Below are 24331 nucleotides of genomic sequence, written 5' to 3' on the forward strand. Positions count from 1 at the left end.
CACTACAGTATCGGTAACAAACAAGATCGAGAAGTGTGATGGTATAACACACAACTTTAGTCTTTGGCAAGTTCGTATGATTGTTGTTCTTGTACAACAAGGACTTGATGTTGCTTTAAAAGGAAGGCCGTCAAAACCCAATGACATGGCAGATGAAGATTTGGCTAAACAGAAACTTTCAGATACAGATTGGGAAAAGCTGGATAAAAGAGCCTTGTTAAAGGTTCGGTTTGAATTTGTCTGTAAAGTTTTGCGGGAATGCCTTAGTGAAAAGACGGCAGCAGGATTGTGGTCCAAATTGGAGAGCATACACATGGCAAATCACTCACCAATAGATCGTTTGAAGCAATTATTATACACGCTGCATATGGTTGAAGGTACGTCTAAAACGTGCACAGCCAGGCTATCTCACCAGTCGTGCACTATTTCGACCACTGTCGCACAACTGGCGGTCGGCGTAGTCTTGTGTAGCTGGAGATATTTTGTTAAAATTTAAACTTTATTATTGAGTGTTTTAGCTAAATTCTCAAATATAGAATGTTAAAAGTAATTTATTTAAATAATAATAATATATATTATTATATTAAAAAGGAAGCGTAATTCAATAAACCTATCGTAATATTTGATTTTTTATAACCAACTTTTAATCATTTATACCCATTAATCTAACCAAACATATTGATATAATATTCTCCTATAATCTTAACTTAATCAATTCTACTAGTATCTTACTTTTCAATAAATATTCCCGAACCAAACGTAACTTAAATAATTTGTCCCAACACCGCCTACAAAACTTAACTAGGCAGCTATAGCAAATATTTGTCCCACAGCAGGATGGCTGCTGAGTAATACTTCTAAGTCTAAATGCCCACCATCGAGTTTTATTATCGGGAATGGCCAAACGACTCGCCCATACCCAAGGTTTGCCGTAACAAAGTTGGTACTCAAAGGTTTGAAACACAAACAGGTACTCCTTGCATGTGTTGTTAGTGATTTCTGTTTGTTAACAGTGAAAAGACTAAAATGCCCTTGAAAGTTTGATATTCAGTTTTTTATAAATTTCTAAAAAACCCCCTAGGTTTGCTAATTTAACCAAACACCCCCATATATAAAAAGTTTGTTAAATGACAAAAACACCCCTACGCCCTGCATGCCAGATTCCGGCCACCACCGTCGAATCTGGCCGAAAATTGCGTTACGACACAGACCCCGTCGGATCTGTGTCGTAACGCGTCGATCTGGCCTTTTTTCGTCAGATCCGTGACTGACTGGCCGAAAAAGGCCAGATCTGGTCGTCGACACCGCAGATAGAGTTTTGCGGCCACGACGGCCAGATCTAGCCGATATTTGGCCTTTTCCGCCAGATCAGTGGTTGATCTGGCTGGAAAAGGCTAGATCGACAAGTTACAACACAGATCCGACGGGTCTGTGTATGTAACGCAATTTCCTGGCCAGTTTCTGATGGTGGTGGCCAGAATCTGACACTGCAGGGTGGAGGTGTTTTTGTCATTTAACAACTTTTATATAGGGGGTATTTAGTTAAATTAGCAAACCTATAGGTTTTTTAGAAATTTTGAAATTTATAAAAACTAAAATATCACACTTTTAAGGGTATTTTAGTCTTTTCACTATCGAACAGCAGAAATCACCACGCACATGACAGAAGGTACCCATTTGTCATTTCAAAACCTTTTGTTCGGCCTCAGGGAACACATTGAAGTATCATTCTCTCATGAAGATCCAGAGGTCTCGGAAGCACTTACGCGCAAGCCTTCGCCCTCACTCTCTTTGGTTGCACAAAACATTGGTACAAATTTGCTGCAGTGTAAAAATAGAGATAAAATACCTTAACTTAGTTGATTTTGTCATGGCTAGGACTAGGTCTTCATCCGCTTCTCCATAAATGTTTCTGCAAATGATCTGGTTACCAAGCGAGGGCAGAATTTAGCTTTGGTGATGAATTACTTTGTGATAGGCTCTTAGTCTGCTACTTTGGAAGAAATAACAAATGGGTCTCTCTTAAATCCCAGCGAGCTATTCTTCTCTTATGAACATTCCGCGCCATTAGCTTTCCTTTGCATCCTACCGTTCATCTTTGTCTCCACCTTTTTAGTTTATCTCCATTACAGATGAACCCCTGCTCTTTCAAAACTTGTCCAAGGCCTTGTCGCTCATATTGATTCTGATAAAGCCATTATATTCGAGATCTATTATGGTTTGGTACATAGTTCCTACTTCTGCTCAACCCGGTGAGACTGACGAAGCTTGGCCAACCTACAATCGACCCCACATTTGTTGTGATCCGGACTGGTGTGCAAAGTTTGTGTCAAATGAGACGAAGTATGATAGAGGATGGCGGTCCCATAATTTGATTGTTGGTGGTAACTGGTACCATCCTTTTATGAAAGACGTCCTATCTCATTCGGAGTTCTCAGTTAACTAATCTCTTTTTTAAGCTTTTTCTTTCATTTTTCCTTTTTGTCTTTCTTTGCTGATTTTTCCTCGTGTTTGTTTTTTTTTTTTTCCTTGAAAAATTCTTCTGTGATTTTTGCCATTGTTTTCATCTTTTACTTGTTCCTTTTTTAATTCTGCAACTTCTTCTTTTTCAGGACGTAAAATAGGAATCAATGCTGGCTTGCGAAGCTTTTCTTCGTTCACTGGCCAGGATGCCAAGAAATATTCTTGCCTGATTTGCCCTTATCCGTTGTCATGCATCTTTCTGCTCCTGGTTATATTGATTGGCATGGATTTCCTCATTGGATCAGAGATCACAAGCTTTGGTTTAGTGTTAATCACAAACCATGTTCTTCTTGCACTGTTTCTTTGTTCCAGATCCCCTTGCTTTCCCGCTTTTTCTGCTGGTAATGATCGCGGTGATGACATGGTGCCTCGTCTTCCTATCCTGGTTGCACAACTTTTGACTCTTCAAACTATGAGGGGTTATCTAAGTTTTTTTGTTTTTACTAGTCTCATTTTTTCCTTTCTCACACCTTTCTTTGCTTTTTAAAATCTTTTCGAGCTTTTAACGGATTTCTTACCCCTCTGGCAATGATCCTTTAAAGTCTTCAAGTGGTTTACTGAGTGAAAAGTTTGCTTTGTCATTGAGTTTGGGTGCTCTACTCCCTTTTGAAGAAACTCATATGGGTCAAATGGATACTCAATTGTTGGCATCTTCACTTGCTGGCAATCTTCTCAGGTTTTGTCTTTTTCTTTTGCTTTCTCTTGTTTATGCTTACTGTTTTTCTTATGCGATTTACTTCTTCTTTACTTGTTTGTTATATTTTCTTGGTTCTAAGATTTGAAGCGCCTTAGTGCTGAAATTAGTAACATGGACTTAGTAAAATATGATAATGAAATATTCTTAAATAATTTTCTTGTAGGGTAGTGATGAGAGCAAATCATGGTAAATAGAGTACAATACAAAAGTTCACACATAAGCAGAATTTGATATTGGTCAGGGCCATGGAATTCATTTTAATTGTATGCAGTCTTGTGGAGATGAGCAGATGTTTGAAGGGTTGCATCCCATAAGCAACACTTTTATGCAAAAGGGTAAAGGTTGACAGCATCTCCCAATATATCATGCAAGCAGTTTTCTCACAAGCCTGTTGTTATTTCCCCATCAGGCCGGCGTCTTTAAAGCAGAAACCTCATTGCTTCTTTCTCTGCTTGACCAGATTTCTCCTTGATTGATTTCAATGCTTTCCGTCTTTATAAAGTCATTTTCAATTATATCACAAAAAGGATCTCCTACAGTACTGTTCAGTATTGCTTACTCTGCCTCATGTTCTTTCTTCGAAGTTAATTCTTCACTTCCTCTCACTTGTCTTTCCATCCTAATAAAACGTACAAACAGATATTAGATAACTGCAGTGAGCATTTGGGAAAATAACCCTGCAAACATTCAAATAATGTTGAGAAATGATTACACCACAAGCATAAGTTGATAGGAACTGGCTATCTATGGTCTTGTACACTGACAGACCACCTACATCTAGAAAAAATTTAATAATGGAATTGTTACATTTGGATCCAAACCAAGCCCAACTTGCTCATAATCTAATAAAAAACGTCCTAGTCAACCTAGCTTTGGAGGAAATCACAGTCCAAAATTTTAAGCTAATAAGAAGAACCAAAAAATGGCATTTAAACTCCTCTGAATGGATTCACAATTATTATTACACATAATATTTCAGCCAAACAGAATTAAGAATACAAGTTAGAGCTAAGAAGTTAAATTATGGTTAAAAATAGACATTCAAACCCTTAAATGGACTTAGAAGCACATGGTACCATGTAACTCTTCAACAAGACATGATGGTACCTTAGCCCCTTTCTGGAAATGAGATAATATGGTTCATGGCCATCTGCTTCTGACACAATCTGATAGAAAATGAACATATATCCATCCAAAGGAGCTAATTGGATAAGCGGCAGCTCATGGTTCTCCAACTATAAATATAGACTTAAAAATAACACTTAGGATTATGGTTTTGGTGTTACCAGAAAATGTGCAGAAATAACAATACTCTCATGACAGTATTGATGTCAAATGTCCGTCCAAGGAAGCTGCTTGATCTTGTTCAGGAAGTACCCTCAAACAGGCAAAAATTTCCAACCAATACCCTGAAACAAAAAATTGCTATCACAACTGAGATTTCTAAACCCAAGAACTTATATATCTAACTCAGATGTATTTAGATTTACATGCTTTTGAACATAAAAGAGGGGGCAAAGCAAAAGGAACATAATTGATACATCTAAATCAGAACATAATTAATAACAAGCATTGAAGTCTCATTCAGAACTACTTTCATCACCACCGATCTAAATCAGATAAGGGGCTCCTCGTTACAAGTATTGGATCGTTTTCCATTAATGTCAGGCAAAGCCACCCCGTACGAATCATTCGCTAGGTAACTCATCAATGGTTTCAAAGATTTCCGTATTATAACATAACTAAGAAATAACAACTTAGGATTACTTTTGCTATTACCAAAAATGTTTGCATAACCAACAATGGGTTGGCCGGTGGTAAAGCTTGGGGCCAGGGGGTTTGCTCCTCTGTAGTCTCAGGTCCGAATCACAAGAATGACTGCTAATATTGTTGTCAAGGACAACAAAGCTTTTTTTGTTTCGGAAGCCTGTTCGGGGTCGAGGCAGTCAAGCTGCGCGTAACTGGCCTAGCACACCTCAGTAACAAAACAAAAAAAAAAAAAAAAATGTTGCATAAAATACAAGTCCCATATCCTTATTTTGACAACTATATTCTTTTGATCACCAAAAATATCACTCATCTGCTACACCTATTGAACATTATGAACAATTACCTTATATGATACATCTAAACTATAAGCAATCTAACTTAGAAATCGTGAGCAAAATTAGATAGAATAGGGTTAGAAAGAAAATTAAACTTACCTCTCTCTCTCTCTCTCTCTCTATATAATATATATATATATACACACACCAAAGTACAAGATATAGGTTTTTCCCTTTAGAAGATCATTGAATTCTTCAAGTTATTAAGTGTGGTTCATCTCATCATCAGAAGTGGCCACTTCCATTGGCTTTGCCCCATCCAGTTGGTAAGAACGTGGATTCCGCTTCGTTATGTGAACAAGTTTCAAAATTTCTGCAAAATCCACGAACTCTACAAAGAAAGCAACGCCGCAAAAGACAGAATAACAACTTTTTTTTATTTTTTTTTTGGGAAGCTTCGTGCTGAGTGTTGATGACTTAATACCATCTATACACCCGAGGTTTAGGGATATGCATGAAACAGATTCTATAAAATATCACTTTCATCCAAAACAAAATATTTAAATAAAGGGACTGTAGTTAGCATTATCTTAATAGCCAATATAAATGTAAAACCATAAATATTAGGTAACACACATACCAAATAAATCTTATAAAGTTTTTATATAAAGTAATATGGTAAAAAATGAATAATGATAAATATAATGAGTTTGACTTTTTATATTCACCATTTTATTCATTTTCTGTCACATCGTTTTATATAAAAATCTTTGTAAAATTTTTTTGTACTTATAATATTATTGTAAATATTAAGACATCTCAAATTAAATATTAAAATGCAATAATTCTGCTTATGCAAAGTTAAAATCCTAATTTTATATCTTAAATGACATGATAATTTACATACAATAATATTAAGAAATTGTCTTGACTGTTTGAGCTTGTTGCTATCAAATTAGTTGTATGGAAAATGGTGAAGCTTGTTATATTAATTTGGTGAGTGATAGACTTTCATTAAATAAAATCAACTAAGTTTGTTATATTATATATCATAAATATAGATTTATAATGTCATACCAACCAAGTCAGTTTATAATATCATACCAACCAAGTCAATTATAATATCATACCGACCAAGTCAAGTCAAGTTAATTTAGGACAAAAACAGAACTCCCCCACAAATTTGCGCAACGCCTACTTGAAATATGTCATCAAAATAGTGACATTTTTTGCAGCCTAGCCGATAACTTTCCCAGGAAAATTAAATTAATCCCAAGAATTCTGAATTCAAAGAAAGGAGGTGGAAGTGGGGTCCATAATTGATGTTTGATGAGTGAGGGAATTGCAACACCTGTAGCTGTATCATTTTCTGTCTCTCTCTTTCTTTCAATTTCAGGCGTTGAATTCAATTGGATGAATATATGAATTTATAACGTGAAGAACCATACTACTCTGGTGGTGCTGGCAGTGATCGATTAGGAGTACAACCAGTGTGAGAAAAATAAGGCAGCTAGTCAGGGTACTTATGCTAATAAGTCATAAAGTTAATTTCCTATGAAGAAAGAAAGCACAAGTGAGAAAGACTTGGTAGAAAAAATGGCTTAAATAGTGTAAAGTTGTGTTTACATCATTACATGTGTTTTGTGTATAACTCATAAATGCCATGCATTTTTCTTCACCAGGTTCACACGTCCTTCTCTTGATGAAATATAAAACTTTTTGGGTGGTTATGAATCCCACCCAATTGGAAGCAAAATTTTAGTTTCATGACTCCCAACATGTCAAAATTCTCATACTTATTTGGTGGCTTCACAAATTCACACGCCGGATTTTGTACCGAAAATCTTGATAAGTTTTGGTCTTCCTTATACCTTGTAAAACAATCCAGACCTACGAATCGACCCTAAACCCAGAAAAATTATATAGGATACGGGTCCATGACATTGGACCCGTTTTTGTCAAACCAGTACCTGACCGTACCCATTTTCCAGCGGGTTATGCAGGTTCACCCGCGGGTGTCCGTGGGTACCCTTTTTTAATTTATAAAAAAAAAAAAAAAAAATCCTTTTCATTTTAAGGCAAATTGAAATCATGACTTCCCACCCCAGATCCAGTTTCCATTTCCAAATCCCTAACTCCTTTCCTGGCTGTCTTCTTCTCTAACACAACTCCTCTCTCAAAATAAATCCCACAAATGCAAATCAACCATCGCTAGTCTCCACCGTCGTCGTCAATTCAGACTCACACTCACTCACTCTCATCGGTCTCCACTGTTACCGCACCTCCAATCACCGTATTTCCAGATTCCAATCTCCACGTTGCCGCAACTCCACATCGATCATCCAAGGTATGTGTATCCCTATTCCTAAATCCTAACTCACTCACTCTCGTTTCTCACTCTCACACTCACCTATTGACCATTGTCGTCCTCTACTCCTCTGTTTAGCATTCAACCATTCACTCACTTTGTCACACTCACTCATTGTCATCCATGTTTTTAGGATAAGAGCTTCACAGAGATTATCCAAAGAGTGAAGATCCCTCCGGCTTCTGTTTTGCTCCTCCAAGTGAAGGCTACCGGTATGTTTAATTTGTTGTTTTGTGGAAACTGACGGGGACTTTCATAAATATTATTTGTTGACTTTGGATTTTGGAAGGATGACCCTTTGCTTTTTGGAAATGAAAACAAAAATGTTTGTTTCTGAGGATTGCTGTAGTTTGGTGTATGACTCTGAATGCTTAATTTGCTGTAGTTTAGTGTTTGTTTTTACTTTGTAAAGCATGCTTATGCTTGACACTTACAAACTCTCACAGTGCCTGATGGTGGCATTGAGGGTTGGGAATGGTGTTTTCTGAAAATGGTTGTTAAAAATGAAGAGAGCTTGCTTCTATGCTTGTTAATCTATATTATTCTCATAGCATTCATTGGCTGCTAGAGATTATTGATTAACATTGATAATTAAAAAAAAATATAAATATTAGCAAATAAATATATAGGCCTAGCAAAAATGCAGAATACCTCTGCCTTTTTGCTTTCATTTCTTCTATGTTATCCTAAATTCTTGCATTATCCAATCAATTTTATGCTTATCCTAAATTCTTGATTAATTTGAATGATTGGGTAGTCCCATGCGTGGCACTACCCAATCATTCAAATTAAAACTTTTAATTTGGTTATCTAGCTGTTTTTATATTAATGTGATGGATGTTTAAGGCTAAACTTGTTTTCTTTTTACAAAGATTGCTTCAAAATTGTTTGAATGACATTGCTTTGTTTTTTCTTTTTACACATTGACCTTTACAATATTATGTTGCTTTATTATTTGCATTTGTTGATATTTGCAGTTGATAATTGTAGGTGATGCTGTCAATGCTGATTCGGATGAGGATTTTGATGTGCCATTAGCTAATCCGAGGATTGCAGAATCAAGAGACTCTACTATCACCCCCACTGTGGGATGAACATGAGCTCGACAAGATTTTATCTCATGTTTTTGTGTTTCTTTTTGTGTATTAGCGATGAATGATGATGTATTTCAGTATTTATTTATGTGTAATAGTAATTATTATTTGTTTATTGTCGTTGGTATTTGTTTATGTGTATTAGTGATTATGTACTTGTCTATGGTGTTTGGTATTTGTTTATGTGAATTAAATTGAATTTATAGTAGTTGATTGTGGGGGTGTAATTGTAAAAAATGAAAACTATAGAAATTTTAGGGGTGTAACTGCAAAATTTGAAAATTGGAGAGAGAAAAATAGGCACCTGCGGGTCCACCCGTACTCGTATAGGGTAGGGTTTAGGTCCAAAATATTGGACCTGTATAACTCGACCCATTTTGGGCTCATACCCGTGGGACCTATACTTGTATTGACCCGACCCGCCCTCCCGTTTTGCCAAGTCTAGTCTTCCCTTCACTATAAATACAGGTGCATTTTGAGGGGAAATTCACACACATTCTCAAGCAATACAAAGTACAAACACTAGAGACAAAGAGCTTGAGTTAGAGAGATTAGAATGTGTGAGAGTGAGAGATATTAGGTGTATTTGGGATTTGGGATTGAGAGATTCACCAAATGTTGCATACTCTATTTTGTAAATGAAATTCTTCTTTTATCTTCGCCCATAGACGTAGGTTAAAAAGCCGAACCATGTAAATTATTGTGTGTATTGTTTGTGTTATTACTTTTTGCCTGTTTTTCTTGCTGTTAATTTTATTCGTGGGGTTGGGTCTATCATAACAAACTGGTATCAAAGCCACGATCATTTTGATTGATTTTAAGATGGCCACTACAGTATCGGTAACAAACAAGATCGAGAAGTGTGATGGTAATAACAACAACTTTAGTCTTTGGCAAGTTCGTATGATTGTTGTTCTTGTACAACAAGGACTTGATGTTGCTTTAAAAGGAAGGCCGTCAAAACCCAATGACATGGCAGATGAAGATTTGGCTAAACAGAAACTTTCAGATACAGATTGGGAAAAGCTGGATAAAAGAGCCTTGTTAAAGGTTCGGTTGAATTTGTCTGATAAAGTTTTGCGGGAATGCCTTAGTGAAAAGACGGCAGCAGGATTGTGGTCCAAATTGGAGAGCATACACATGGCCAAATCACTCACCAATAGATCAGTTTGAAGCAATTATTATACACGCTGCATATGGTTGAAGGTACGTCTAAAACGGTGCACAGCCAGGCTAATCTCACCAGTCGTGCACTATTTCGACCACTGTCGCAAGCAACTGGCGGTCGGCGGTAGTCTTGTGTAGCTGGAGATATTTTGTTAAAATTTAAACTTTATTATTGAGTGTTTTAGCTAAATTCTCAAATATAGAATGTTAAAAGTAATTTATTTAAATAATAATAATAATAATATATTATTATATTAAAAAGGAAGCGTAATTCAATAAAACCTATCGATAATATTTGATTTTTTATAACCAAACATTTTAATCATTTATACCCATTAATCTAACCAAACATATTGATATAATATTCTCCTATAATCTTAACTTAATCAATTCTACTAGTATCTTACTTTTCAATAAAATATTCCCGAACCAAACGTAACTTAAATAATTTGTCCCAACACCGCCTACAAAACTTAAACTAGGCAGCTATAGCAAATATTTGTCCCACAGCAGGATGGCTGCTGAGTAATATACTTCTAAGTCTAGAATGCCCACCATCGAGTTTTATTATCAGGGAATGGCCAAACGACTCGCCCATACCCAAGGTTTGCCGTAACAAGAAGTTGGTACTCAAAAGGTTTTGAAACGACAAACAGGTACCTTCCGTCATGTGTTGTTAGTGATTTCTGTTTGTTAACAGTGAAAAGACTAAAATGCCCTTGAAAGTTTGATATTCTAGTTTTTTATAAATTTCTAAAAAACCCCCTAGGTTTGCTAATTTAACCAAACACCCCCATATATAAAAAGTTTGTTAAATGACAAAAACACCCCTACGACCTGCATGCCAGATTCCGGCCACCACCGTCGGAATCTGGCCGAAAATTGCGTTACGACACAGACCCCGTCGGATCTGTGTCGTAACGCGTCGATCTGGCCTTTTTCGGTCAGATCCGTGACTGACTGGCCGAAAAAGGCCAGATCTGGTCGTCGACACCGCAGATAGAGTTTTGCGGCCACGACGGCCAGATCTAGCCGTATATTTGGCCTTTTCCAGCCAGATCAGTGGTTGATCTGGCTGGAAAAGGCTAGATCGACAAGTTACAACACAGATCCGACGGGTCTGTGTAGTAACGCAATTTCCTGGCCAGTTTCTGATGGTGGTGGCCAGAATCTGACACTGCAGGTGGTGGAGGTGTTTTTGTCATTTAACAAACTTTTTATATATGGGGGTATTTAGTTAAATTAGCAAACCTATAAGGTTTTTTAGAAATTTTGAAATTTATAAAAAACTAAAATATCACACTTTTAAGGGTATTTTAGTCTTTTCACTATGAACAAGCAGAAATCACCAACGCACATGACAGAAGGTACCCATTTGTCATTTCAAAACCTTTTGTTCGGCCTCAGGGAACACATTGAAAGATATCAGTCTCTCATGAAGATCCAGAAGGTCTCGGAAGCACTTACGCGCAGAGCCTTCGCCCTCACTCTCTTTGGTTGCACAAAACATTGGTACAAATTTGCTGCAGTGTAAAAATAGAGATAAAATACCTTAACTTAGTTGATTTTGTCATGGCTAGGACTAGGTCTTCATCCGCTTCTCCATAAATGTTTCTGCAAATGATCTGGTTACCAAAGCGAGGGCAGAATTTAGCTTTGGTGATGAAATTACTTTGTGATAGGCTCTTGAGTCTGCTACTTTGGAAGAAATAACAAATGGGTCTCTCTTAAATCCCAGCGAGCTATTCTTCTCTTATGAACAATTCCGCGCCATTAGCTTTCCTTTGCATCCTACCGTTCATCTTTGTCTCCACCTTTTTAGTTTATCTCCATTACAGATGAACCCCTGTTCTTTCAAAAACTTGTCCAAGGCCTTGTCGCTCAATATTGATTCTGATAAAGCCATTAATATTTGAGATCTATTATGGGTTTGGTACATAGTTCCTACTTCTGCTCAACCCGGTGAGACTGACGAAGCTTGGCCAACCTACAATCTGACCCCACATTTTTTGTGATCCGGACTGGTGTGCAAAGTTTGTGTCAAATGAGACGAAGTATGATAGAGGATGGCGGTCCCATAAGTTGATTGTTGGTGGTAACTGGTACCATCCTTTTATGAAAGACGTCCAGTCTCATTCGGAGTTCTCAGTAACTAATCTCTTTTTTTAGCTTTTTCTTTCATTTTTCCTATTTTGTCTTTCTTTCTGATTTTCCTCGTGTTTGTTTTTTTTTTTCCTTTGAAAAATTCTTCTTGTAATTTTTGCCATTGTTTTCATCTTTTACTTGTTCCTTTTTTAATTCTGCAACTTCTTTCTTTTTCAGGACGATATAAATAGGAATCAATGCTGGCTTGCGAAGCTTTTCTTCGTTCACTGGCCAAGGATGCCAAGAAATATTCTTGCCCTGATTTGCCCTTATCCGTTGTCATGCATCTTTCTGCTCCTGGTTATATTGATTGGCATGATTTCCTCATTGGATCAGAGATCACAAGCTTTGGTTTAGTGTTAATCACAAACCATGTTCTTCTTGCACTGTTTCTTTGGTTCCAGATCCCCTTGCTTTCCCGCTTTTTCTGCTGGTAATGATCGCGGTGATGAACATGGTGCCTCGTCTTCCTATCCTGGTTGCACAACTTTTGACTCTTCAAACTATGAGGGGTTATCTAAGGTTTTTTGTTTTTCCTAGTCTCATGTTTTCCTTCTCACACCTTTCTTTGCTTTTTAAAATCTTTTCGAGTTTTTTAACGGATTTCTTACCCCTCTGGCAATGATCCTTTAAAGTCTTCAAGTGGTTTACTGAGTGAAAAAGTTTGCTTTGTCATTGAGTTTGGGTGCTCTACTCCCTTTTGAAGAAACTCATATGGGTCAATGGATACTCAATTGTGTGGCATCTTCACTTGCTGGCAATCTTCCAGGTTATTGTCTTTTTCTTTTGCTTCTCTTGTTTATGCTTACTGTTTTCTTATGCATTTACTTCTTCTTTACTTGTTTTGTTATATTTTCTTGGTTCTAAGATTGAAGCGCCTTATGCTGAAATTAGTAACATAGGACTTAGTAAATATGATAATGAAAATATTCTTAAATAAATTTTCTTGTAGGGATAGGATGAGAGCAAAATCATGGTAAAATAGAGTACAATACAAAGTTCACATAAGCAGAATTTGATATTGGTCAAGGGCCATGGAATTCATTTTAATTGTATGCGTCTTGGGAGATGAGCAGATGTTTGAAGGTTGCATCCCATAAGCAATCACTTTTTGCAAAAAGGTAAAGGTTGACAGCATCTCCCAATATTCATGCAAGCATTTTTCTCACAAGCCTGTTGTTATTTCCCCTCAGGGCCGGCGTCTTTAAAGCAGAAACCTCATTCTCTTCTTTCTCTGCTTGACCAGATTTCTCTTGATTGATTTCAATGCGTTCCGTCTTTATAAAGTCATTTTCAATTATCCAAAAAGGATCCCTACAGTACTGTTCAGTATTGCTTACTCTGCCTCATGTTCTTTCTTCGAAGTTAATTCTTCACTTCCTCCAGCTGTGTCTTTCCATCCTAATAAAACGTCAAACAGATATTAGATAACTGCAGTGAGCATTTGGGAAAATACCCTGCAAACATTCAAATATGTTGAGAAATGATTAACACCACAAGCATAAGTTGATAGGAACTGGCTATCTATGTTGTCTTGTACACTGACAGACCACCTTACATCTAGACAAATTTAATAAGTGGAATTGTTACATTTGGATCCAAACACAGCCCACTTGCTCATAATCTAATAAATAAACTTCCTAGTCAACCTAGCTTTGGAGGAAATCACAGTCCAAAATTTTAAGCTAATAAGAAGAACCCCAAAAAATGGCATTTAAACTCCTCTGAATGGTTCACAATATTATTACACATAATATTCAGCCAAACAGAATTAAGAATACAAGTTAGAAGCTAGAATTAAATTATGGTTAAAAATAGACTATCAAACCCTTATGGACTTAGAAGCACATGTACCATGTAACCTTCAACAAAAGCATGATGGTACCTTAGCCCCTTCTGTGAATATGATATATGGTCATGGCCATCTGCTTCTGACACATCTGATAGAAATGAACATATATCCATCCAAAGGAAGCTGAATTGGAATAAGCGGCAGCTCATGGTTCTCCAACTATAAATATAGACTTAAAAATCAACTAGGATTATGGTTTTGTTGTTACCAGAAAATGTTCAGAAAAAACAAATACTCTCATGACAGTATTGATGTCAAAATGTCCGTCCAAAGGAAGCTGCTTGATCTTGTTCAGGAAGTACCCTCAAACAGGCAAAATTTCAACCAATACCCTGAAACAAAAAATTGCTATCACAACTGAGATTTCTAAACCCAAGAACTTTATATATCTACTCAGATGTATTTAGATTTACATGCTTTTGAACATAAAAGAGGGGGCAAAGCAAAGGAAACATAATGATACATCTAAATCAGAACATAATTAATACAAGCATTGAAGTCTCATTCAGAACTACTTTCATCACACCGATCTAAATCAGATAAGGGGCTTCCTCGTTACAAGTATTGATCGTTTTCCATTAAATGTCAGGCAAAGCCACCCGTACGAATCATTCGCTAGGTAAACCATCAATGGTTTCAAAGATTTCCGTATTAAAGCATAAACTAAGAAATAACAACTTAGGATTACTTTTGCTATTACCAAAAAATGTTTGCATAACCAACAATGGGTTGGCCGAGTGGTAAAGGCTTGGCCAAGGGGTTTCTCCTCTGTAGTCTCAGGTCCGAATCACAAGAATGACTGCTAATATTTTGGTCAAGGACAACAAAGCTTTTTTTGTTTCGGAAGCCTGTTGCGGGGTCGAGGACTAGTCAGCTGCGCTTACTGGCCTAGACACCCTCAGTAACAAAACAAAAAAAAAAAAAAAAAAAATGTTGCATAAAATACAGTCCCATATCCTTATTTTGACAACTATTTTCTTTGATCACCAGAAAAATATCACTCATCTGCTACACCTATTGAACATTATGAACATAATTACCTTATATGATACATCTAAACTTAACAATCTAACTTAGAAATCGTGAGCAAAATTAGATAGAATAGGTTAGAAAGAAAATTAGAACTTACTCTCTCTCTCTCTCTCTCTCTCTATATATATATATATATATATACACACAACAAAGTACAAGATATAGGTTTTTCCCTTTAGAGATCAATTGAATTCTTCAAGTTATTAAAGTTGTGGTTCATCTTCACATCAGAAGTGGCCACTTCCATTGGGCTTTGCCCCATCATTGTTAACAGGGCTTTGTGTAGTTCTGGCAATGACATCCATTGTTGAACCATCAAAAGTTTGAGAGAATTCATTAGCACTTGGATTGAACTCTTCCACTTTTTCTCATTTAGCAGAGGCACCCCAGACCTTTTTCACATAAAATTGAATCCAAATGGAAAACAGAAGCTATTAAACACATGATCAAACATATAATGAAGAAATAATCAAACAGTTCATGTTATATATAGCCAACTGTGTATATATACACTAACAAATCGCTTTATTGTAAATTACAAGATCTTTCCCATATTCAAAATTTTGAAACCGTACATTAGAAAAAGAAGAAAAGGATCAGAATCAACTCTCTAGTCTTCATAGAGTACATTTTGATGACACATTTTAGCATAGGTCACAGCAAAATTTAATTTCTCTGACAATTAATTTAGAAATACAAGAATATAATGTTTCTAATAGAACTTCGTACATGGTAACGGCACGTTTAGTTTTTTGTTTTATATTGTACTATTAGTTTTTATTATTTTTAAATAATATTATTTAAACTAATTAATAAGAGGATAAAATATGAATTTGCTATAATATAACATAACCTAAACTCACCTTTCCACGTTTATTGGTTATGTATATTAACCACATAAACTTTCAATTAGTAAATACAATGAAAAAATTTAACCATACATATGTTTTCTAACATACGCATATCATATGTGCCTAAGTATAATTAATAGAACATAAGTTTTGAATTATTAAGGCAAATTATTTTTTTATTTTGTTTAGTGCACATGGTCAGTGCGAATATTATCAATTATCCAGAGACTCAATTATTACATATAATTCAAATTACATAAAAAATGCAAATTAAAAGCTTTAAGTTTGATAAATAACTTGAAATCCATGTTACTGTAATAGAAAATGTTTCCTCTTTGATAATAATGACCGAAAGGTTATTCCTCTTGATTTCGACATAACACAAAGTAAAGATACAAATTAAATGCAAATGCATACTAGCATTTTAATTATAGTTTCCCAGTTAAAATTGCGACTAAGAGGAAGATAATCACCATAGCAAATAAAATTGAGAATTATAAAAAATAAAAGAATGACAATGACAATACATAAAATAATCACAATAACATTAACGATGTAGTATTATCATTATTTTATCATTATTATTTAGTTAAATTTAATTTTTCCCTTAACAATGGTGATGGCTGACTGAGAGTTTATTATTTTTTAACTTTTAATATGAATCATGAATTACATCTACTTAATTTTACTCACTATGAACCTCAGATTCCCAATTCATATAAACATATATTAAATGATATGACACCAATATATAATCATTCAGAAAATTAAAGAGAAAATATGAGGTCACAAAAACTATAGAATTAACTAAACAAAGCGAAATCTAAAATATATTCTTTACCTCATCTGGATTCACCATAATAAAATTTGGAGATTTCAGTCTCTTAGAGATTGGCTCCTCTAGCTCTTCCTCATAATCAGAGATGAAGCGTCTCCTGGATCTGGATTCTTCCACTGCCTTCCCCCCCATAATCAAACACTTTTTTATCTTGCAATACTCTGATGTTACATTGTGCCATAAATCATGAGTTGCTTTGAAGATCTGAGTCCTCTCTATAAATGTAATTGTAGTTGTAAACAAATTTTCATATCCCATGTATAGATTATCTGACTCAATATGGTTGGATCTACAGTGTTTATCCAAACCCCAAAAATCCAAAGGCAACCTGCTTCCAACCATCTTGACATATCACGTGCAACTCATACTCAACATTCAATGGTCGCTTTTCAAAATGATAATTTTGGAATTCTAAAACAACGCAAAAGGCAGAACCCATAATATGATCAATGAAAACTGTGGTAGCTTTACTAAGATTCATTACTTTGAAAGTTAAACCACTTTGGAATTTCGCTTCCAGAATAGTAATATAACTCCTTAGCGTGTTATGGAATCCCTGTACCATGAAAGTAGTTAGTTTAGCATCGTATCTCTTTTACTAAAAAACATAATGAAGAAATTGAAATCAATTGAAATGAGAAGAAGTGAAAAAGACCTTTCTGCATTTAATTTGTTGAAATGATTTATGAAGCTAACTCCACTGTCGACATGATTTGGTAAACATGATAATGCCTGCAATCGCCACAACCTTGTGAAAGGTCAAAATCATTCATCTATTATGAGAAGGAAAAGAAGATTTCAACCATAGATCTTGCGATATGATGATGAATAGCCATACCTCTTTCTTGAAAAGAGGGTGTCTTCCAAGGCCTGAAGTAGCATTTGCAGAAGCGGAAACTTTATTAACCAGAACACAGTGTACCGTTTTTCATGAGTAACAACAGAAAACAGAACAAGTTATGATTTTCACTGTCATCCAATTAGAAAGTAGCATAGAATGTAGTAACTGTACGTAAAATTAATTCTGACTCCAAGTAAGATAAAGTTAGCAAACACCCGTTACAGCATGGAAATCTTATTGAACAGTATACACCAGTAAGCATGTGACCTTGGAATACAATGTAAAAGAGAAGGTAATGTGTGAAACTGAAAGATAATACCACTTGAATGTCCATAATGCATCCACAAGAGTATCAACACTTATGATAGAGCTATGGAGATTCCATCAACAGGTCAGAAGCTAAAAATTATGGTAAAAACATGAGCATCCAACACCTTAAAAGAAGAGTAACAAGTGTGGGAGCATTTAAATGCAGTTAGAAGGTTAATCGATCTGCTTCTACACAACTGATTGAAGATGAACATAATTAAGAAGTTTAATAACTGATAAATCCTGAAACAATTACAGCTTGAATGTAAAAGAAGTAGCAACATACCCTCTTGACATTATTGATGTCGAAATGTCTGTCCAAAGTAAGCTGCTTGATCTTGTTAGGAAAAGTCCCCTCAAAACTTGCAACAATTTTCCAACCGGAACCCTGGAACCAAAAATTGCTATCACAGCTGATATTTCTCAATATAGGAATTTCATACATCTAACCCGAGATTTATTCAATTATACATGCTCTGGAACATATAAGAACAAGATAATGAAAAGAAACAGGAACATAATTACAAGCATTGAAGTCCTATTTACACCCACTTTTGTTACGAAGATCCAAATCATATAAAACACTTCCTAATGCACTAGGTACACATCAACTAACAAAGAATTTGAGGAAAAACAACTGCTTCAGGGACCAAAAACAAGCAGTAATTTTCTTTCATTTGATATAAAGCAGTAATGAATGGTTAGCAAAAAAGATAAGAAAATTAACACATATATGAAATAGCTGTCCACGAGAACCAAAAGAAAAAACTCATAGGTCACCTAAATATCTTTGTACCAAAACTGAATCAAAAGAGAAAAGGAGCACAGCACTTAAACATGCACCTTCTCTCTGGAACAGAGAAGGATTTGTTTGAAAAATCCTTTTTATACAATCACTCTAATCCCTGCCAGCTTCAAATCCAGTAGGAAGGAAGAGCTTTGACCTCTTAGTATTCATTAAGAAGCTTCCCACAAAACATAAATGAGCAAGTAACTTTATTGGAACAAAGAAGGCATTTGATAACACGTTCCTCATATTATGTCATTTTTTTTCCCCCTTGAATTCTTTATTTAAATTATTAAAAAAACAGTCAATTATGATATTGGCGTGGACTGAACAACAATTTCAAATAAATATAAACACGCACACGCATACAAGAAAACTATAAGGAACAAATATAATGCTTGTAAAGTTTCAGAAACAGATATAACTCAACTCACCAGTTGTAATGTGTTGTAGAAACTTATCTTCAAATCATGGCAAAGTTCCAAAGCTACAGCTCTTGTGCCCTCAGCACTTTGGACTATCTGCTCACCAAGCCCTACTAATTCATCCTGAACTATTTGAGACTTCCCTTGTAACCTGCATAGATGGAAGAAATAAAGGTGTTAAGAACTATGGTAATTGAAAATATACATTTGGCAGAAGGAAGAGATATATGCATTGAATCTTAAGCTGAGTAACAATTATATATATCACAACATTATGCTTAATTGTGTATGGTCATTGAACTGCAACAATTATCTTCAGAGCATTCTACAAGATAAAGAACCATACAAACAACAATTGGAAGCAAAAATGTCATATTCCACCAAGACAGGCCAAAGTCTAATGATTCATCAGCGGGACTTTAGTGAAACTTCACTCAGGAGATTTAAATAGCAAAAATAATGTAAAGAAATGCCTTTTGGTAAATTATTATGATTGCAATGCAAGATCATAAAATTTCAGCAAGAATAAGAAGATGCAAGAAATCATTTTCAGAAAAACTAAAGGCAACATATATTTTGTCACCAAAAATGGAAATGTTAGATAAACTAAAAAATTGATGAAATTCAATTAGTCATGCAACAAGTGGTAAGACATTTACCCAGAGAGGAGGTTTGGAACCCGGATTTTCATACACCTGCGAATCTGCTGCGCCAGATCATCCACCAAAATTATTCTGCCTAGCTTACTCTGAGGGCCTTCAGTCAGCATGGATTTGAGACTTCACTCTCTGCCTTTCATGCAGTTTCTAAGGAGCTCTCAGATCCAGACTGAGCAGAAGCAATAGATACTGATTGACCAATTAATACAACCCATTGGCTATCAGCTATTTTTGGTGGACCTCGGTTTAAAAGGAGAGCCTGAATAGCAGCGAGAGCTTTCAGGTCCGCAGAAGCTTGATCTATTTTACTTATTACACCTATGGTTCTGGTTCTTAACATTAACATAATAAGCTTCCGATTTACAGAACAAATAAATAAAGAGCCAATGTAAAAACAGGGGAAAAAGAGATGGGAAACAGGGAAGGGAATTGATGTGCATACGGTTTCAAAGTGTACTGCCTGACATGCACTAGTGGATAGAAGTTCATGAAATTAAAACTAGGACATCTGAGAGAAAAAATTTCAACATTTACCCTAATGAGCATTTTAAAATGATATAAAAGGTTACACCCATTTACATTCTCCATCATACTCCTTGGCTACTCTGAGAGCTCGAGATGAAGAAATTTCAGGTGACTGGGCAGCAGGAATCATAACTAGTAAAATGGCATCATTGTGCTCAGCATAGTCGCTAACCTATGCAAGTGACATCACAAAAAAAAATAAAAAAATAGAAACCCGGTAATTATTATTTATTCACCATTCTAAATAAAAGCAAACTAGCAACAAAATGTTTCCTTCATTGAGATACATGCAAAGAGCGTCTATCAAAACAATAATGACTACTGGGCCAGATAATTAATAATGCAGATCAAGTCTAAAACCATTAACAAACACTCAACATTGACTCATCCATGATACGTTGATCCAGTCCAGGTAAGTCGATTAACTTCAAGGGAGGTGCTGCAAAAGCCAGATTAGACAAAATCATGAGATGTAGCAACCAAAAATGTAATAAGGAATTAATCTACTAACATGCAGAAAACCACAGCATAGACTGAATCACATAACTATAAATCACAACAAAAACAGAAAGGTTGTGCCTAACAGGAGATAAAATCTAGCAAACTCTAAACAGCAGATCACACAAGCTTTAAGCTGCATGCAATCCAACATTTTCTTAAAGATCTGAACCAGCGTACACAACAAAAATTCAGATTGCCAAATTTACAAATAAATTGTACTTTCATTACTATAACAGTTCATCCCTAACAGAGATTCTACAAAGAAGTACGCATAAACATAAATGATTGATCATCAAACAACCAGAAATTTTATATAAAATATAGTTTACATATATAGTGGCATAAAATACATCAGAATTTAAAAGCCCATATCACAATCAACTCAAAACCATAAATTCGAGAGCAGATACTTTGGAAATTTCATAATTAATCTAGTTTGGTTTTTCACAAGAACATTCTACAAGATGGTTTTACCTCTTAGCATTAAACTAAATGACCCATCACTAAAATTACAGATCTCATACTTATTGCAATTCTCTAGAAGTTTAGGGGGAATTCAATCACTAAATTTATCTTTGCACTATCTTAATAACCAATAACAAATGACCCATCTATTTATCATTATCTTTTAACTTACATGTTCATTAATGCTTCTAGAACATTTATAAGTTTTAACAAGATACTGAGACTAAATTTCATAAATCATTGGGCAATCTCTCGAGTTTGAATATCCAATTGAGATCTAGAAAGTAAGCAGTTGAAGAGATTTGAACTTACTGAACCCTCTTGGGAGACTCTAAAGCCTTGAACATCTATATATGAAGATACAATATACATAGTTTCAACGGATGTTGGATCAAAGGAAATTGAATTATTGTAGTTCCATCTAAATATAAATGTCGCATGTTACATGGGAAAATTTGAGTTGTCTTGAGAATTGAACAGCGAAAGAGAATAACTTCATCAAGAGATTCTGAGTGAATGTGACTTGGAAGACTGGTAAGGCTTTTGCAATTTTGTAAATTAAGTATAACAAGTTTATTGAGAGATTCAATCAAACTTGTACACTCTTAAAGAATCAAACTCCTAAGATTTGGTGCTAGTGAGAGGCCCGGGATCTTGGTTAGTTTGAGGAGCAAATAACACTATTGAATTAAAATATATATTATTTACCTGGATACCAGTTGTTCAATTGTACTATGAGGCATGACAAGCGCAACAAGATTGTTTGGATGAAATCTTGAAGGCAATGATTTCAAGGGATATCCATTCCAGCGAAAATATGCAAGATGAATGGAATCAAATTCCTGAATTTGAGAAGCATCCACCTTACTAGACTTTGAGAAGCATGAGCAATAGGAGATTTGATTTGTCTTCCGCTCTCCTTTCCTTATCTTCTGCTCTCTCCCCCATCCTCTTTCTCCCCACTATCATCTTTCTTCCTTCCTCCCCTCCCCTCCCCTCCCCTCGATTATATAAAGGAATAAAATCATTATATTTTATTTTCTTATTTTTATAATATTATTAATTTCATTGAATAGAGTAAATAGTGATAGACTTAATAACAAAACTAAAAATATCACCAAAATTCATACAAGTTGGTGATGAAAACCCTTTGTAATTAGACAAGCCTTGTATTGTGTTATTGTCCATGTTATTACTGATGTTCGGTGGTTTTGTTATTTATTGTGTGAGCTTGATATTCCTTTGTATTCTTCTCCATTGTTTAACTGTAACAATCAATCCGTTCTGCATATGGCAACTAATTTTGTCTTTCATACTCACACTCGACATATCGATATCGACTTGTACTTCATTGGTGAGTTAGTTGCCCACGATGCTCTTCGTCTTCATCGTGTCCCTATTGCCTCTCAACTTGCAGATATATTCACCAAAAGCCTATCTTGTGAGCGATTTCAATCACTTTGTCTCTAATTGTAGCTCCGAGATCAGAGCTACCGCTTTAGTTGCGGAGGAGTATTAAGGAATAAAATCAATTTGATTGTATTTTCTACAATATATAGGTTAAACATAATTTATACAAAGAAATACAGTCATTCAAATAATAAAATTAATCATAAATAGGAAAGACAATATTATAATAATCATGATAATAAAGAAATAAAATCATAATTAATAACTCCTGAATTCTACTCAGCTTGGCCCATTGCATTAATTTCATCCTTTGTTCTTAAAACGATAATTGGGAAAAGGATTAAAACTTATTACATTTTCATGATTGTCATCTTCCATTTATTGAGATCAACTCCCAAAAATAGTTTTATTCTTAAAAGAGTATTCTAAACGTAAAAAACAGGATTCTGAATTTTAAGAAAGAATTATTATTTTTTTCTAATATTTGGGAAGTATTAAGAGATTAAATGTCTTTTTCTGGTAAGTATTAAGAGATTAAATTTTAAAAAATATTGTTTTAGAAAGTTGTTATTGGGGCTCATAAAGAACTCTCCTCTCCTCTTCTCTATATATATATATATATATAACACAAAAAAGTACAAGTATAGGTTTTTCCTTTGAAGATCAATTGAATTCTTCAAGTTATTAAAGTTGTGGTTCACTTCATCATCAGAAGTGGCCACTTCATTGGGCTTTGCCCCATCATTGTTAACAGGGCTTTGTGTAGTTTGGCAATGACACCATTGTTGAACCATCAAAAGTTTGAGAGAATTCATTAGCAATTGGATTGAACTCTTCCACTTCTTTCTCATTGAGAGGCACCCCAGACCTTTTTCACAATAAAATTGAACCAAAATGGAAAACAGAAGCATATTAAACATCATGATCAAACAATATAATGAAGAAATAATCAATACAGTTCATGTATATATATAGCCAACGTGTAATATCACTAACAAGATCGCTTTATTGTAAATTACAAATCTTTCCCATATTCAAAATTTTGAAACCGTACATAGAAAAGAAAGAAAAGGATCAGAATCAATCTAGTCTTCATATGAGTACATTTTGATGACACATTTTAGCATAGGTCACAGCAAAATTTAAATTTCTCTGACAATAATTTAGAAATACAAGATATATAATGTTTTCTAATAGAACTTCAGTACATGGTAACGGCACGTTTAGTTTTTGTTTTATATTGTACTAATTAGTTTTTATATTTTTTAAATAATATTATTTAACTAATTAATTAAGAGGATAAAATATGAATTTGCTAAATAATATAAAATAACCAAACTCACCTTTCCACGTTATATTGGTTATGTTATTAACCACATAAACTTTCAATTAGTAAATACAATGAAAAATTTAACCATACATATGTTTTAACATACGCATACATATGTGGCCTAAATAATTAATAGAACATAAGTTTTGAATTATTTAAGGCAAATTATTTTTTTATTTTGTTTAGTGCACATGGTCAGGTGCGAATATTATCAATTATCCAGAGACTCAATTAATTAGCATATAAATTCAAATTACATAAAAAATGCAATAAAAGCTTTAAGTTTGATAAATAACTTGAAATCCATGTTACTTGATATAGAAGAATGTTTCCTCTTTGTAATAATGACCAGAAAGGTTATTCTCTTGATTTCGACTATAACACAAAGTAAAGATACAAATTTAAATGCAAAGCATACTAAGCATTTTAATTATAGTTTCCCAGTTAAAATTGCGACTAAGAGGAAG

General features: G+C 34.8%; 1 protein-coding gene across 2 annotated transcripts; it reads right to left on the reverse strand.

The window, feature by feature from the left end:
• Positions 1-16870: 16870 nt before the first annotated feature.
• On the reverse strand, positions 16871-19826 carry LOC116108576 (dynamin-2A-like). 2 transcript variants are annotated; one of them, XM_031394819.1, is made up of 6 exons: positions 19634-19826; positions 18984-19125; positions 18050-18150; positions 17451-17535; positions 17268-17344; positions 16871-17168 (listed from the first exon to the last, which is right to left on the reverse strand). In XM_031394819.1, exons 1-6 carry the CDS (start codon positions 19741-19743, stop codon positions 17150-17152), a joined length of 534 nt encoding a protein of 177 aa, XP_031250679.1. In that variant the 5' UTR covers positions 19744-19826; the 3' UTR covers positions 16871-17149. The 2 variants fall into 2 exon arrangements, with proteins under 2 accessions (XP_031250679.1, XP_031250680.1); XM_031394820.1 differs by having other exon boundaries at positions 17268-17360.
• Positions 19827-24331: the final 4505 nt, after the last annotated feature.

This window comes from Pistacia vera, unplaced genomic scaffold, assembly GCF_008641045.1.
Source record: "Pistacia vera cultivar Batoury unplaced genomic scaffold, PisVer_v2 Contig566, whole genome shotgun sequence".
Lineage (NCBI taxonomy): Eukaryota > Viridiplantae > Streptophyta > Magnoliopsida > Sapindales > Anacardiaceae > Pistacia > Pistacia vera.

Excerpts from the sequence above, each read along its gene's own strand:
- LOC116108576 (XM_031394819.1), bottom strand. The coding sequence starts at position 19,743 with ATGCTGACTGAAGGCCCTCAGAGTAAGCTAGGCAGAATAATTTTGGTG. Across the intron at positions 19,126-19,633 it reads GTTCCAAACCTCCTCTCTGG|GTTACAAGGGAAGTCTCAAA; the intron begins GTAAATGTCTTA and ends CCATCTATGCAG. Across the intron at positions 17,536-18,049 it reads GACATCAATAATGTCAAGAG|GGTACACTGTGTTCTGGTTA; the intron begins GGTATGTTGCTA and ends CTCATGAAAAAC.